Below are 19,097 nucleotides of genomic sequence, written 5' to 3' on the forward strand. Positions count from 1 at the left end.
TGAGTTTTACCAATAATATATCAGTGTATGAAGTGTCCTTATCTACAAGTGTTCTGGGAGAATCACCTCTCCTTTCTAGCCATCAGCTTCTAATAAGAGTTAGTTACCATGGACATATAGCTTTGTATGGACACTGTATTAGGGGCGGACACAAATAGCAGAGGCCCCCAGTGCAAGAACTGTCTATGGACCCCTTTTCTCTTGAATAGGCCATCATAGAGGCACCCTCATGTCTCTCTAATATCCACCAGTAAATAGGAGCCATGAAATTCATTATCTAAGTCTGTAACACACAATCTGGTAGACAGTAGGGATCTGCTTTAAGGTGACAGTGGGCCCCTTAATTCCTGGGCCCTGCCTGTGCAACTGCCTCCCTCTCTCTCTCAACAATGGAGTACTTCTAAACCTTTTGCAATACATTACATATACAAGTGTTATATAACCTATGATTTTCTTCTAGCAATGTAAATTATCTTATTGCTTCATATACCAAGCAGTTAAGGGGTTTGTAAGATCTGGAACAGATGGCTAATGGAACTATACCCCAAACAGAAAAAGACCTTAGGGCTGGTTTAAAATGAGCTAGTAGTTGTTTGGGGAATAATGATTTTTTTTTTATTATTATTATTATTTTTTAGGGGGTGACTGTTAATTTTCCAGCATTGACTTTTGGGATAGTGTCTGTAATACATAATATTTTGTTTAATATAATGCTAACTCTGAATATTTTCTTAGGTTTTTTTTCTGTTATGTAGTATGGAATATTTTGTTATAAAAAAACAAACAACAACAAAAAATGATATTATAAAAAAAAAAAAAGGGGGTTGTCTCATCAGTGACAACCCCTTTCACAATGGGACCGTTGGGGCGATTAGCTTATTGCAGCAGGTCTTACTCCTGTCACCCCCAGCAAATACTGACTTTACTTAGGGGAAAGATGATACAAGGGTGGCTCTAGTCCACCAGAATGGGAGCTGCTGGTATAGCTGTACTGGCTCAAAAAAAGGGAGGGTCTTGAGAGGGGGACACCCTACGATATCCATATGCCCTAATAGGGCATATGGACAGGGATTGTCTTCATAACCCTTTTGATACAAAATAAATAGTCATGTTCTTTGTGCTCATCTATCTATACAATATTCATAAAATATAATATACAAAAGTTCACGTGTAAAGCAAGCATCAAAAGTTCAACTTTGTATCTTATAGTTTTGTTCAATGACTTTCAAAGTGCTTAGAGAATAGTGTTAGGTAAAGATATTTCCTGAAGAATTCCTCTTAGATGGTCATGAATATCTCAAATGAATGCAGTTTTATTTCTCAATAGCTGAATGCTGAGCTCCTGAGATTTCAATGACACTAATGCACATACAGCCTGGGTTGTCTTTTGTCCTGGAAATATTACATTATCAATCAAATGTTTTCTGTTGTACTCCTATTTTATATGATTTGCTATTGCCAATATCATAAGGAACATTGAGGGCATCGTTTGGGAGTATTGCTTGAAATAAACATACATATAGAAATATTGAATATGAGATACAAAACTGCTCATCACCCATGCATACGGTTTTAGTTTTTTATTAGTCTTTATATCATTTGATCTAAATAAATGTCCTGTGGGTGAAAAAGGTAACCTATCTATTTTATAAACCCTCGGCAGAAGGCACTATTCACGCCGAAACGCGTGTTGGGGTGGACACAGCATACAGGAGTCTCGGTCATCAATTTTGGGTCAGTATACTTATTATTTATTTGGCACTGTGTCTATTCACTCCATTTTATTCATTTATACCAGATTCTGGTCCATCTTTCAGGACAGTTATTTATACCTGCACTGGGGTCTATGTATTGTTCTTATTATTATATGTTACTTGCCAGGACACTTATCTTGGCATGCTGTGCAGAAGTCATTGTATTTGTACCATCATATTACCCTTTGCTGTGTCTGTTTGTTCCATGAGTAGAGTTTCCTTTCAGTTTTTAAACAATGTTTTATCATTTATATTCTAATAAAGTTAAAATATTATTCATCCAGGCATGGCTATGTAGCATCTATTATTGTGCAGGGTTATATGCATATAGGATCAGATGTTGCCTTTGATATTGTCGTATCCATATGTAAGCAGGTCACTTCTGACCATATATATTTTTCATTTATACAGTTGTATATTGGTTGAATAATATATACCATTGTATATGGATTTTCAGATGCAGCATCAGATCACGACGGACAAGCAAAGATGTTATTTGAAGCTTCTAGGCTCCAATGAAAAATGTGTAACAGGGTCCCCAACTACAATGTGCCATTTATAGTACTGGTGTCTTTTTATGTAGTTGAGAAGTTGTTGGACCCCTTTAGGCACTAGGGCCCGGATAAAACGGCTAACTTTGCACCTCTGAAAGTTGCGCCCCTGCCAGCAAGGACACATAACATGAAAACTTACAATCTAATTCTATTTAGCACTGAAAAAGTGTAGCAGATGCCATCTTTTCATTGTGGGCACCTGAAGCGTTGTTTTATCCAGAGGCATAGTGTTCTGTTAACACACTGCAACCTGTTGGGAGTCGGCAATGGCAATATATTTCTACATCATGCCAAACACTGCAGCAAAAAAGAAAAGCTGTATCAGTAAATTGGTGTTTTGAAATTATTGGGAAAATCTTCAATTTAGGTATCCATTCTGATTGTGACAACAACTTAACGTTGATTTTAAAGTGAAAATCTAAAAAAAACTTACAAGGGGTGTTTACTAGGAAACCACTGCTAGTGAACTATGGTCACAAAAAGGTGCATAACTTGTTCTCTACTAGTGTTGTCCATTATGACAGTCGAAAGCATTCACATACTACTGTACAAATAGCTTTGGCTAATCTCCCACCAGATGTTCTTCCAGATATTCAATTTGAGAAAAGCAATAAAATTGGTATATATTGTGTCAGCACCACTTATGCAGATGGGATAAGCAGGGTTCCAGAGTTTTCACAGTATTCTTTTACTGGTGGTGTATAGAAGAGTGCATTTGGAAGCTGAACGAGCACCTTCCCCAGGTAATACCTAGCAAAGGAGTTGATTCAGCTCTGAAACACAGATCCTCTAATATTCCTTCTCCAAAAGTGGAATTAACAATGCTTGGATGCTTTGATTTCATATTTACATCGAAGTTTGACATTGACATTGTTTTGGGTTGTAATGGTCAAAATGACCAAAACTCTGGGTATTACACAGTTAATCTAAAAAATGTTGTATATATATCCTTTATTCCTGTGTATCTCACACCATCATCCAATACTCTAAACTAACAGCCGTAAATATACTCGATCCTGACCCAATGGCAGTTAATAAGAAAATCACTGCAAAAAAGCATGCAATACTTTAGACCTTGAATGTGAAATATTCAAGCAAAGGCAAAGCATAAGATCTGTCTGGCATGAGAAAAACTCATTTTGTGGGAATACAAAACTGCGGCTAATCTATGTTGTAATTCCCCAGTCTATTGTTTATATTGAGAATGAAGCTGAAGCAGAAGGCTCCATGTGATGAACTGCGCCATGGTGTGCTAATCTCTAAGTATCTCGTCCATTTAAGTCAGGCGTACAATATAGCAGATCGGCAGTAGATCACCTTAAAATGCATCATGGGGATATGAAGCCAGTTAAAAATAAAAACTAGTGGAGCTTATTGAAATAAAGCTCTGCTGGAAAGCACAGTGCTACAAGTCTGGCTGTGTTAATGCATGCTAGCTGCAAATCTGTAGACACGGTCACAAGCTGTTTGACACTCAAATGCAGTCTTGAACTCATTTACTGAGCACTGCACAGCCTTTCCATCAGCAGTTTTATTATCCTTCCAAATCTTTGTATTTTCCAACATTTCATGCTGCACTTGTAACATGTTGCAATTAGAAAGTGAAAAACATGCAAAAAACTATTATTCAATGTTACCTGGAGCAAATAAAGCATTGATATTACTAATCCAAATCTGATATGAATTTGAGAACATAGGTCCATATTTTGGTTGTCTGGCCTTGTGACTTGTTGCAACCAATCATGATAATGTTTTGGTGCCAGGGAGTAGGTAAGTGGGCAATATGTCACCTGGGATTAATGTTTAAAGGGGTTGTATGGTTTAAAATAATCTACTTTCAAATAATCTATTGGGGAATACTGAGTTAAAAGAGAGGGATCCCCTGGTCAGGATCTTCATCTTTTGTTCAAACTTTAGAGCAGTTACATCTGAAGAAAATATTACTAAAGATAAAGGACTTCTACTAGATCACCATGGGTTTATACTAGATCATTAGAGTTTTAAACCAAACCAATTGTTCATCTAGTTCACTACACAATTTGGCCAGAAAACTGAACCTCTTGATCAATAGTAAGTATGGATGGACAGCACTCCAGATGTGAAAAGATGTGGTGCACTGTCCTTGTGGACTTGTCCGTCTCATCTCCGTGTATAGCCAATGCAAAAGTAATTTATGTAGTACGGCACTCACATGATCAATGCAAATATGGATTTAAATCCAGACATACATTTGTGTGGATTAAATCCATAATTTGTTACGTAGAGTACGTGGACCCACTGGGCCGTACCGCCTTGGCAGTATGGCAGCTGGCCAACAGGGTGCAGGTCAGAGTCTACAGTTTATATAGGGTACCTGTGGCAGCTCTGACAGTAGCAAGGCAGGCTTGGCAGGAACTAGGCAGCAGGTAGACGTCAGGCGTGGTATACAGCACAGCACGGCTACAGCTAAGCACGGCACTAGATCTGGATACAGGTTACAGGAAACAGGAACAGGGAACACTGGGAGCAGGAAACACTAGGGGACCATTTGCAAGACAGACTTGGAATACGACAACAAAGCTCAGGCATGGGAGGATGGAGCTGGGACCTTCTTATAGCCAAGGGAGTCGACTGGATGGAAGGAGTTCGTGGTCAGCGACCACGGACGTTACATATTTACATTGATCACATGAGTGCTGTACGCGATTATTTACTTTTGCATTGAATAAAGGGCATATCTAGTTTTAAAAACAAATAAAATAATCGACTTTCAAAGACCCTATTGGGGAATAAGTAGAGAGGAATCCCCTATTCAGGATGCTCATCTCTCGTTCAAAATTTAGAGCAGTTACATAGAGTGTCTCTTGCTCTGGAGGACCCGTCCTGTTCTGCATTACACAGATAACCCATTGATTTGAATGGGAACTGTGTAATGCATAATTTCCCCTGTGGTGGTGCTGCAGAGAAATTGAACACTTACTGCCAGGTTTCCCCACAGTTTACAGCTGATTGCTGGGGGTTCCAGCAGGGGGACACTTTGTGATCTGCTAATTGAAAGTAGGGATTTTCCAAAGCGAAGGACCCCTTTAAAGACTGGATTACTTAAGATAAAGGAACTCTATTAGACCACCGAGGGCTTACACTAAATCATTAGAGATGGAAACCAAACCACTTATTCATCTAGGACACTAGACAACTGGGCCAGAAATCTGCACTACTGGATCAATAGTGAGTAAGGTACCAGTGCAGCAATAAATCATTAGCTATCTGAGCACAATACCAGTGGATATTGGAAAAATAGAGCCTGAATAATATTTAAAAAAAACGGCTTTCAGTGTTTAAATAAAGTGGGACAGTTTGAAATGGTCCAATCGAATGTATGTCCAGAAGTATGCAACTTTATGCCCATACAGTTGCATATATCTGCCAATGACAGCAATTAAAACAAAAATAATATATACTGCATGGTTAGTGTATTTAAAGAGGCTCTGTCACCAGATTTTCAAATCCCTATCTCCTATTGCAGCTGATCGGCGCTGCAATGTAGATAACAGTATCGTTTTTCTTTTTCAAAAAGGAGCATTTTTGGCCAAGTTATGAGCATTTTTATATTTATGCAAATGAGCCTTTCTTATGGACAACTGGGCGTTTTTAATCTTATTTCCAACTGGGCGTGTATTGTGTTCGTTACATCTGGGTGTGTTTACTTGTTTTACTAGCTGGGCATTGTGAATGGAAGTGTATGATGCTGACGAATCAGCATCATCCACTTCTCTTCGTTACCACCCAGCTTCTGGCAGTGCACAGACACACAGCGTGTCCTCGCGAGATCACGCTGTGACGTCACTCACTTTCTCCCACAGGAACTTCATCCCGTCGGACGAGCGAGGACACGCTGTGTGTCTGTGAACTGCCAGAAGCTGGGTGGTAACGAAGAGAAGTGGATGATGCTGATTCGTCAGCATCATAAACTTCCATTCACAACGCCCAGCTAGTAAAACAAGTAAACACACCCAGATGTAATGAACACAATACACGCCCAGTTGGAAATAAGATTAAAAACTCCCAGTTGTACATAAGAAAGGCTCATTTGCATAAATATAAAAATGCTCACAACGTGGCCAAAAATGCTCGTTTTTGAAAAAGAAAAACGTTACTGTTATCTACATTGCAGCGCCGATCAGCTGCAATAGGAGATAGGGGTTTGAAAATCTGGCGACAGAGCCTCTTTAAGTAGCTACAGTTACACAAGTTTTGAAATTTTAGCTGTTTACCAAAACAATATGAGCTTAAAGTGCAGACTCTCAGCTTTAATTTGAGGGTATTCACATCCTAGTTTGAGGAAGGGTTTAGTAATTACAGCTCTTTAATAAGTAGCTCCCTCTTTTTCAAGGGACCAATGCTAATTGGACAATTATCTCAAAAGTTATTTAATGGGCTGCATGGGCTATTCCCTCGTTAATCATAATCAATTAAGCAGGTAAAAGGTCTGGAGTTGATTCCAGGTGTGGCATTTGCATTTGGAAGCTGTTGCTGTGAACCCACAACATGAGGTCAAAGGAGCTCTCAATGCAAGTAAAACAGACCATCGTTAGGCTGAACAAAAAAAATGAAAAAATCCATCAGAGAGATAGCACAAATGTTAGGAGTGACGAAATCAACAGTTTGGTACATTCTTGAAAAAAAAGAGCGCACTGGTGATCTCGTGAACTCCAAAAGGCCTGGGCGTCCATGGAAGACAACAGTGGAGGATGATCGCAGAATCCTTTCCATGATGAAAAAAAAACCCTTCACAACATCTACCCAAGTGAAGAACGCTCCCCTGGAAGTAGGTGTATCAGTATCTGAGTCTACCATAAAGAGAAGACTTCATAAGAGCAAATACAGAGGGTTCACCACAAGGTGCAAACTATTAATCAGCCTCAAAAATAGAAAGGCCAGATTAGACTTTGCCAAACAACATGTAAAGAAGCCAGTCCAGTTCTGGAACAGAATGAAACTAAGATCAACCTGTACCAGAATGATGGGAGGAAGAAAGTATGGAGAAGGCTTGGAACGGCTCATGATCCAAAGTACACCACATCCTCTGTAAAACATGGAGGAGGCAGTGTGATGGTATGGACATGCGTGGCTGCCAAAGGCACTGGGTCATTAGTGTTTATTGATGATGTGACTGAAGACAGAAGCAGCCGGATTAATTCTGAAGTGTTCAGGGATATACTTTTGCTCAGATTCAACCAAATGCAGTAAGGTTGATTGGACGTCGCTTCACAGTACAGATGGACAATGACCCAAAACATACTGCGAAAGCAACTCAGGAGTTTTTTAAGGCATAGAAGTGGAATATTCTGCAATGGTCAAGTCAATCACCAGATCTCAACCTGATCGAGCTGCATTTCAGTTGCTTAAAGAGGCTCTGTGACCATGTTATAAGTGAAAAACTATCATTTTTGACTGAGTTATGACCTATTTTAGCATTATGCTAATGAGTTTCTACACGTCAATTGCATCTCAGTTGTTTCATTTCAAGTCCAATGTGGTGGCATGCAGAGCCTAAATCATGAAGATTGTGTCACTGTACAAATAATTCTGGACCTAACTGTATGTTTCTCAGAAGCAAGTGAACTCTTATTCTCTGTCACCACAATAATGTTGCCGTCTCATGTCAGAAATCCCCATAGTTATTAATTCATTAAATCCAAACACCATTTTACGATAACACAATATGCACCATTAGTCATCAGTTTAAATCAATTTTTTGCAGTCAAACTCAAGCATAGAATGTAATTATAACCTAATGATAACCTACTTCTTTATTTGCTCCATGTTCAACATTTTTATTCCATCCATTATTTCCAACAATCTTAAAAGGAAACAAGTTTTAATAATCATTAAGGCTCTATTCACATTGTTTTTTAGGGTGTGTTTGAAATATTAAGTATGCATATATTTGAATGCATTTGATAGGTTTACATCTGGATACCTTTTCTTTTGCTATACTATTCGGTGCAGTAAAAAAAATAAAAAAATGATTTCAATGTAAGTCAATAAGCATATGTATCCAACTGTATGACAATTGCACGATCACATACATTTTTGCATATAGTTGAGTGAGAAGAAAAAAAGTATACCTCAACTGTATACCCCATACACCATGTGAATAGAGAAATAATCGCTGAAACCATGCTACAATAGAAAGTTGAGTTTATTGTATGTGTTTTCTACGGGTCGAGAAATACGAAACAAAAAATGTGAAGCATTCCTTGACCAATGCTATGAGGTTCACATAAGAAATATCCACATTCCTGCAGAAAAGATAATCACCGCAACCTCAAATAAACACTGCACGCCAACACACAGGTGCGCTCTCGCGCACATACAATTATTGCCTTGTTTTGTGTAGATGTTCAAAGCGATTCGTTCCTGAGATCCAAGAGAGAAGTCTTCTAACCCGAATCCTGAATGAGTTGGAATTTTCCGAGTCTTCATCATAGTTTTCTCCATAATGTTCCCGTGTGGCCTATGTCACACATACAAGTCAAATCTTATTCGTATTAATTTACAGCAGATCCAGATTTGGGGACTATTCTTTAGATGCATCATATGTCTGATAATAAAATCCTTCAAACTTATTCCCACTAATACATGTAAAGCATTCTTGACCACATAGTGCAAGTTATAGCAGGGCTGGGGCAGAGTTTACTATTGAGAACACATACGTTTATTTTAACTTCATGTAATGTAGTAGAAGAACAATATAAACACACTGAGGTCAGCCACACTTCCTCTGCATATGTACAAAGTAGCCATATAATAAAGAGAAAAATTCACTTGATAACATACTGTGATAAGGTGGTGAGATCAATTCACACTAGTGGGATGTGTTCTAAGCTGAAGAGTAAGTATCACAAAGAAGTTTCTTTATACAAATTATCTACAATTGACTCTTGGATTTGTCACCAGATGCACTTTAAGCTACAGACATCTTAAGGATTTCCTTAAAGGGGTGAAGCAGTAGGCACAAGTGCTAGCAATTGATAAGGTAACTGGTGTAGTGTGACGGTATCCCAATTTACTTCCTTGCTCTCACGAGCATCTCTTCATGATAGCACTCTCAGCACGGCTGACGTGCCCATAGCAGGGAGACAGACAGTTTCCTCTATCTGCACAACCTAACTGGTTAATTATTGGTTTGGCTGGTCACGGAGCATCTACGGCTTCAACATTCTTTATAAATATCCTCTAAATTCACTGTCCAGTGACAGGTGCACTTTAAGCTTTTATTTATTTTCATAAGGAACTAACATTTTTTTATTGTAAAAGTTTTAAGGAACATACATGTACCAAAATTCACAATGAAAAATAATTATGATGACTAGAACTGACCATAAAACAACATGAAGTTTCTGTTCACACTGACAAGGTTCCATTCTGTCAGGTTTTCATTGCACCTGACAGACAGAATAGAGTAATCTGCTGGGCTATTTATTCTACCTAGTAAAATAAAACCGGAGACTTAAAGGACCAATTATAAGTCTATGACATCCATTAAGATACATTACATATCTGTAAAGGATGCTGTAAAAACAGAACCCATGTGTCAACAGAACCTATCGTTGCTCCCTATGGGAAATTCTGTGCTTATTACTGTCTTATGAAGAGAGTAATAGTAATTAACGAGTATTTTTAATAACAGATATTAGATATGACTTTCAGTATAGAGAAACTTCTCTAAAATACCAAATCTTTAAAAAAAATCACCCATTTATCTTGACTAGATTTCCTGTGACTGATTTCAGTTCCATCATATACCTTACATACTAACCATCTTCTTTAAGCGGATCACCTATTTAGAATGCAATTTTGGATGGTCGCCTCAAAGAGGTTTCACTGCATTTAAAGGGTAGTCCAACGAATAAAGATTCATTTTAAAACAGCTCACAATGGTGTAGAAAAATAATTAAAAAAAAAAGCCATTCTCACCTCTCCGATCCCCCGCCTAGTCTCCCGCCGGTCTTTACTTCCTGTTGGGACGTTAACGCTGCAGCAGAAAGTAGAGACCATTTGGGGACCGGACAGCATTGGTAAGGGAGCGGCGGGGGATTGGTGAGATGACTATGGCTATTTTTTTTATATTTTTACACCATTGTGAGCTGATTTAAAAATATTTTTATCTATTGGACAACCCCTTTCAGTTCACTAGCTAAGTCTGCAACATTTATTTTATTCAGTTGAAATATTTAAAAGAAATCCAAATGTTATCATTTGAGGTACTTACTAATTTTTACATATATATTACCATCATAACACTTTACACTAAAACTAAATTGCCTTCACTCATGAACTATAAACAGACATCAACAGTGATGAAATTTTGCATAAACGGTAATTAACTCCTTTTATAGCTTGAGCTAAATCATAAATGTATTGAGAAATGTTGTGAATACTAAATGTACAACCGCCCTAAAATAAACTGTATGTGCTGTATTCCAACAAGCTCTTTCAATGTCTTGAAGTATCCAATTTAGAGGGGTGTTCTAATGAAGACAAACCCTGTACACATGCCCTATAAGGGCAGATGGGTATCATAGAGTGGAATCCCATGCTTGGGACTGCCCTCTATGGGCCAGAAACCTATATCTTTATATACACTTACATACTGCAGAACTCCTAATATTAATTTGATGGTGTTCCTTTAAAAGTCTATGAAATAGTTTCTGAAGTATAATTACACTTTTGCAGTTTGGTGCTATTATTATTTATATATATATATATATATATATATATATATATATATATATATATATATAAATAAAACATTAATGTATTCAGCAGCACTGTACAGAAGTTGTCCTCCCTTACTGTCCCCAGTGGGGCTAACAACCTAAATTTCCTATTTTTTGAGTGTGGCAGGAAACCGGAGTACGCAGAGGAAAACCACGCAAATACGGGAAGAACATACAAACAATTTTACTTCTCTTGTTTTTGACACATAATGTATGACCATTTTTGTAGCATTTTTGAAAAATAGTTTGTGATTTTTAAAGTATTCGGGTTTAAGCGGGTGACATTTACTCATCTTTCTCATATTTGTGCTGTTATTATTTTCAGTGACATTTTTATTTACAAAATGCTTGCCAGATAAGAACTACAGGAACTTTTTACAATATATTTTGGATAAGGGCTGGTCTAGCTCGTACAAAGAGCAGGGGAAAAAAAACAGCATATGGAAGTGCTGCGCTTTAACTTAATCTCTGGAGCTTCAGGCTTTCAGTGACACCATTGTTTTACTTATGCATATGATTTTTGTTGCGAAAATAAAGGTCAATACAAACACATATTGTCAGTCCTTAGAGGAACACTAAACCTAATATTTAATGATAAAAGAAAACAAAAGAAAAACTTGTCCACAGTGTTTGACAGTCTGCAGCATTTTCTGCATGCCTTGCAGAAGTCTAATAGAGAAAAAAAGGTGTTAATTTGCTCCTGATTCAAAAACAAGGAGGCGGCACTCCTCTAGGTAATATTTATTTGGGTAGGAACATCAAGATTTCTTATAGTGTATTTATTTCAGTCACCTATTGGAGTTGTGCTATGGAAGGCATGGTGTGTAGAGAAGGAAGTAGTACGGCCGGAGGCCACCCACTGCTTTCCCTCGGGGCATCGGATTCTGCTCCAGGGAATGAAAGTATTGAGGAGCATGAAGGAAAAAAGTTGCAGTGTTGGGGAACCAGCTGCCGTACCTTAACACTGCAACTTTTTTCCTCTATACTTCTCAACCTTTTCATTCTAGACCTGCATAAAGATTGGGCTAGTGATTTGCTAAAGGGTGACATTTAGTGTGTTTGGTCTCCTATAGCCGATAGAGAGGTGGGAGGAGGATTACCTGTTGCAGCCAGTTGCCTTGCAGCCAGATATATGTCTGATCCAACGTTTTTTAGCACCTGCCCCTGCCCCCTTGACCCCATTAACCTCTGAGCCATGTAGCAACTGATGTGGCTGCTACAGCTGCAATTGTCGCCAAAACAACCACAATTTCTGTTTTTCATGACACAATAAAAGTGATATGTTTGAGCTTATGTGTTCCCACTTGTAAAATTGTAATTCTCATTATTCTTGTACTTGTACTGTGTGGATGCTCAAACTGAAATACTCTGAGGACATCTGAATGCTGAACTTAGTCTCAGTGGACATTTTCTTTGGTAGTTTCCTATAAACAACATTTTTTTTCTCTTTTTCCAAAAAGAAATAATGGAAGACGCATGAGATGAGGTTAAAGCTTAAAAATTCTACTAAATTCATTTTCTCAAGAATTGGGAGAATTTTGCTTTTATTTAAATGTTAATGTATTTACTCAATGTCGCTGGATCTATTGTACCTATTGTAATACTGTAGCTAAAGACAATTATAGCAATTTTGCTTTTGTGTCTATCAAATTTCAAATATGTATTGCCAAGTGTTTGAATATTTCATCTCACAGCTGTGCAGCATATTCGAGGAGCTGTCTGATGTTGAGATGTGTTAATTTACAATGAGATAAAAATCAGCGGTACCTTTTATTAAACCATGTTTAAGGCTCCCTTGGGCTTTTGGCTTTACAGTCTACACTGCAGTGGTTATTCATCATACTATCGGTCTGTTTGCTTATATAGTTCTTACCCTTCATTAACAATGTAAAAGGGTCATTAATCACAGTGTCTAACATAAAATAGAATTCAAAATTGTAATGGAATTGAACAAAAAAAAAAAGACACATCAATTTCTGACCATAGATTCCCAAAGGATTCACTAGTCAAAATGCAAAAACATTATTGGAAAAAGTAATATATAGCCGTATTACTTTTAACAATTTACAAAATTAGACAAATGCCTATTAAACTCTGATAGTTTGCATAAATTGCATATACCAAAATATCACAATCAATCCATATAGTGTGCCTAAAGATAAGAATGTCTTCTGATACCCATGATTATTTGTTTAATGGTTGACATAAGGCGTAGTAGACAATTTAGAGAGTAGACTACAGATCAAGATGGAAAGTATGTAGAAGGGCATTAAAGGCTATGTAAACCTTTGAGCACAGGTTTTTTTTCGTTAAACAACATTTTAGAGGATTTTAGACAACTTTTTAATTGTTTTTTATTAAAAAATGTTTTTACTTTTTGAGATACAGCGTAGATCCTGGATACATAGAAGCTGTATCTTGCGCTCAAACCCGAATCCATCAGGTCAGCGGGACTGACAACTTCGGTGACAGTGGGTCCTGCATTTCTCTGACACGCAGGATCCAGCTGTTATTGATCACATCTAAGTTCATTATGTGATCGATAACTTTTTAACCTGTGCAATATCCACCAATATCGAGCATAAACTGATTCATAAATGTGGGCCTATGGGACCAATTTTCAAATACAGTCATCTTGAATTTTCTTACTAGAATAAATGAAGAAGTAAATCAATTAATTAGTCGTCTTATTGCAAAATCATATATTCCTTGCGGCTGGTATGCCTGTAATGGAAATCAGCAATTAATTATTTCAATGATCCAAATTTTCTTGGCCTTAAGCCCTTCCTGAAATTTGGTATTGTAGAATTAGAAAACATTTATCACCCATTTAATGGCAAGTGGTGGGCATCAATTCTTTAAATTCAAGGACTGTTAAGAGAGCACTAATGGGATAGGTTAGGTAGACCAATTACACACAATGGTTGGTTGATTGCAGAGTAAGAGAAGCGCATTGCTCCCCGCTCTGTGGTTGCCATGGAGGAACCACGTCTATTGACTCAATGTTTGAACGGCTGCTTGAAAGCATGTAGAATATACACTGCATATTGCTGGAAAAAATAAATAAATACAATTTGCCTTTACTGCATTAAATTAAAAAGACCAAGTACAAATGTTCTCATGCATATTAATTTGCATGTAGATTTAAGACTTCAAAACAAATATATGCAAAGTAAGATTTCATGAAGAGTAATTTTCCCCTAACTGTGCTGAAGAATGAACTTAAACAGTGCTGGGTAATCCTGAAAAATGACATAGTCTTGCAGAAGAAACTACATTCCTGGTCGTGGAAGTAAATAATGTATTTAAATTCCAGAATTTATTTATTCGTATGTTATTAGCCAAAGTTGCTATAGAAGTTTGCAGCCATAACAGGCATCATCACAGGAAATGGTTAACAAGTGACTTAAGAAATTGAGAAAAAGACACAATATTACTCAAATTCACTTCATACTAAGTTTTTCAACATTTTGTGTAGGTTTATACTGCAAAATGTTTTTAAGTAGTCGAACCACAATTAAATATTACATACCACTGTTAGATTAGGCAAACTATAACACAGTTTTAAGTGTAACATTTGTATAAAAAAAAATGCTCCTGTGTCTAGATATTCCTATCATTTACATGTTATGGCGCCCCCTGGTCTTCTTTAGATTCCCTCTCAGAAAGTCTACCTAATATGTCCAGTGCCAGTTGACACACCTGCCCAGTAGCTCAGTCCCACTGTTCAGATCCTCTTGTACATGGAATGGGAAGTGATTCCTCCTATCGTGCAGGCAAGCCAATAAGGATCAGCACACTGGAAGTGGCTTCCCACCGTCATTACACACATAAACAAAACACCAGGGGGCGCCATAACAAGTGCATAACCACAATATCTAGACCCAGGAGCATTTTTCCCCCAAATGATTCCAAATGGAAAAGTGTTATGTTTAACATGATCTAACAGAAAAAAATAATATTTAATTGTGGGACCACCCCTTTAAAAATGATATTACTTTTTAGCTACTCCATGTAAAAAATAAGGTAGTGCAAAAAGCAAATGTCTGAATCTTAAATTCCACACTGTTTAAATATTTATGGAAGCCAACCTTTATTAACCCCTAGTTGGTGTAAAAAATATTTTATCAAAGACTTCCGTCCTAGTCCTTTGTTCTACCAGTAGCCCGCTTCCCAGTACATTCCAACATCAATTTACATTTCTTTCTTCTATACATAGAAGTACATAGAGGCATACTTCTTTTTTCTCTTCTATATAGGGCAAATTTTTTATATATTTTTTAGCACACCAAAATATCACCTTATCTATCAAATTCTGCTCATAGTCAAGTGGACCAAATTTGTTCAAAGCCACAATTCTATTACAGTAAACCTGGTCAATTATAAAATATACAAATAATATCAGATGAACTGTATTGTGCTACTGATAGGCAAGAATAGGGATAGCTGAGGAATCTGCCACGTAAAATAGAAGGAGAAGGAACTAAACTACAAATTGTACTTTCTCAACCATCAACAGTTTAAAGAGTTGTCTGGATTTGAAACCCCGTAATAGCTTATGGATGGATTCTGCACCGTATTAGGGAATTTGGGTTAATACATGGCACTCCCGTGTTCATAACTCTCATTAGACAAAGCAGAGAGCAGATACAAAAAGTGTCTCTCGCTCTGTAGGATCTAGCACATTTTTGGTGTGTCCTTTAATTTCAATGGCAGCTATGTAATTCTTCATTTCACCTGTGGTGGCACTGCAGGGGAATTAAACACTTGCTGCTAGGTTCCTCTACAAATTACTGCTGATCATTTGGGGTTCCAACAGAGAGCGGCCCTATTATTATCCTAATTGTCATTGGATCTTTCTAAGGTTAGGGCTCCGTTCCGTCTGAGCTTTCCGTCAGAACAGAGCCATGACAGACACAAACGGAAACCATAGCTAGACTATGCCATTGATTCCATCAAAACGACGGAACCCTTGCACAATGGAGACAAACGGAAACCATTGGCACCGGATCCGTCACCATTGAAATCAATGGTGTTGGAAATGAAACCTTTGGTTTCCGTTTGTGTTAGTCAGGGTCCCGTTCTGACGGAACGGGACCCTGGAGCAGATGTGAACGAAGCCTTAAATGCACAGTCCTTTTTACCTCTTCTAATCTGTATAACAATGATTACTAATTAATGGTCATGTAAAAAAGGCTGCAGGAAAAAAAACCTTTTCTGTAATTCTGGGAATGATAAGTAAACTACCTGACAAAACATATTCAGACATATTGGTCTAGGACTTGTTTGTTAGTCAGGGACAGGGATGTGCCCAGCCCGCGCTGAACGCACCTTCAGCAGCCAAATAGATCTATTAATACGGATGTCATTGCTCACAGATCAACAAAATGCTTTGTAATATATGGTGGGTGGATTATTATAAATAAGATTCTGGAAAGCCACTTGAGTAGTTGTTGGGATGATGTACTTAATGGTATTAAAGAATATAATTTTTTTTTAGTTAGACCACTCAAAACATAAACACATCACTTAAAAAAAACAAACAAACAAAAACAGGCTCCTGTGTCTACATATTGCTGTTACATACTTGTTGTGGCGCCCTCTGGTGTTCTTTTGATTTCACAATGTCAGCCTAATGCCAGTGCCAGTGGGCACACATGCTCAGTAGCTCAGTCCCATCACCCGAATCCTCTTGTACATGGATGGTGGACGGATTCCTGATATTGTGTAGCCCAGCTAATAAGAACCAGCGTACTAGAAGCGACTTCTTCTCTCAAGCACTGAACATGGATATTCTTAGAGGTAATAGAAAAAATACCAGGGGGCGCCATAATGAGTATGTAACAGCAATATCTAGATGATTTTAATAAAAATTATGTTTTGAGTGATCAAACAGAGAAATGTAATATCTAATTGTGAGACAACGCCTTGTCATATACATGGGCCGTCCACATGGGAGGAATTTTGTTTAAGTTACTGATAATATTTTTATGTTTTTCTACAGCAATGTTTGTGTTTGCTAAAATAATTTCATGCTCTACAAAACATGAGTGATATTGAAATAATAATGAGTTCTATTTAAGCCTTGCTGCCGTTCACATATTGTATGCCATGTTTGACTATTGTACCTTACAGAATTGATCTTTTGTAGGACAGAAATGTTTTTACTGTGTAGCATTATGTAAACATTTTTTTTCTTATTTTACCTTAGTTGATCAGTTTATTTACAACCAATATAGTGTTAAAACCCCCCAAAAATTCATAATGACCAGATAATGTCTGTTTCAGTGATCACATGATGAATAAATTGTCATGCCTATGGCCACGGGCCGCCGGGTTTGCTTACCGCCTGACGGCCGCAGCCATGGATCAGTGAGCGCTGGCCCCCGTCTCCTCCCCAGGATACGCCAGTGCTCACTTCAGCTTTGCTCTGCTGTGTCCTGTAGGATGCGCACGCACACTCGTGCCCGCTCTTATAGGGCCAGCGCGCGCACCTGAATTAAAGACCAAATTAGCCCATGAGCACCCTGGACTATAAGAAGGGCTCTGCCCCTTCCTGCATTGCCTGAGCGTTGTCGTTACCCTAATTTGTCTCTGCAAATGGTCTCCTAAGTGTCTTCCAGTTCCCAGTGTTCCTGTTCCTGCTACCTGTAACCTGTATCCCGAGTTATCCTGGTCCAAGTGCCGTATTGAGTTGAAGTCGTGCTGCGCTGAGTACTATCCCTGTCCTGCTGCGCCACGCCTGGTGTCTGCCTGCTGCCTAAGTCCCATCCGAGCCTGTCTTGCTGCTGTCTGAAGCTACTAGTATTGCTATTTATATAGCTCAATCTGTGCCACTAATTATATAATCAAATCAAGGAAATTATTTTACATGCACACATTTCTATGCATGAACTGTCCGTATTAAGGGTTTGCACACATATATTAATGCAGGAAAGACATTTAAAAAAGTTGCCTGCTCAAATGAATTCTGATAAAAATCTACAGAAAGGCAATGTGCATATTTCCAACCAATGTAACTTTGCAAAGAGTCTTAATTAGAAATATCTTACCATTTTGTGTATACAGCTCCTTTGCAGACCGATGTGTCACCCTTGCTACAGACTACAAAAAACCCTGGGTGTAGTCAATACCAGCAGTCATGTGTTACTCCACTTCCTCTGCCTCTGCTTTTACTGTCTGTAGACTAGCATGAAAAGAAGGCAAAGAAAGGTGGAGTAACTCATGACTTTAGATTGAGACTACACACAGGTTTTGTTTATATCCTGTAACCAGACACAACAGTCTGCATAGGAGCTGTATACACAAACATAATATATTTTCAATCGAGACTTTTTGCAAAATTACGTTGTTTTTTTATATTTTTGATGCATTGAAGCAATAAAAATATATACATAGCCTATACATACCTCTTCTTGGCTTTGAGTTTAAGACCTTAACAAACTGACATATACTAGTTGGTATAGATGTGTTGCCTGACAACCCCATTTTAAAGGTGTAGGAGGGGTATCCCTGGCAGCCAGTCTGTCTCAACTTACTCTACTGTCTGGTCAGAGCTGGATTGGCACTGTGCTGGCAGCAGAGAAAGGGCAAAGAAACTTGGCAGTGGCATTTGCTGAGTAAATACTTATTAAAGCAGAAAAATGTTTCAATTGTTTTTTTTTTGTTTCAAATGCCTATATTTATGTTGTGAGATAAAAGTCACTTTCAAATACACTAATGAATTAAGAAAAAGATGAACATCAGGGAACATACCTTTTCCAAGGGACTTTCTACCCGGGGAATGCTGATCATTGGCATTTGTGCCAAATTATCAATGGGGGATTTTTCCTGTTCCGCCTGCCGTCCCTTAAAATTGTTAACCACACAGATAACCTGTCGTAAGACAAACATTTTGTAGCATGTAGTAATTTTTATACAGACAGTATGTTTGCATTTCAGACAGTGGTGTACATAGAAGAGGGAAGACCCCATAGCAAAAGTCAAAATTGGTCCCCCATTATGGCACTTGGGTTTGTCTCCAA

At 37.9% G+C, this 19,097-nt stretch overlaps 1 protein-coding gene across 1 annotated transcript in view; it reads right to left on the reverse strand.

Annotated features, from left to right (window-relative positions):
- The window catches only part of PLPPR5 (phospholipid phosphatase related 5), a 157,358-nt gene that overhangs the window by 8,976 nt on the left and 129,285 nt on the right, over positions 1-19,097 (reverse strand). The window contains exon 5 of the mRNA XM_075833179.1: positions 18,829-18,948. Coding sequence (XP_075689294.1) covers positions 18,829-18,948 — 120 coding nt within the window. The remainder of the gene's footprint in view (positions 1-18,828; positions 18,949-19,097) is intronic.

Source organism: Rhinoderma darwinii, chromosome 7 (assembly GCF_050947455.1).
Source record: "Rhinoderma darwinii isolate aRhiDar2 chromosome 7, aRhiDar2.hap1, whole genome shotgun sequence".
NCBI classification, from domain to species: domain Eukaryota; kingdom Metazoa; phylum Chordata; class Amphibia; order Anura; family Rhinodermatidae; genus Rhinoderma; species Rhinoderma darwinii.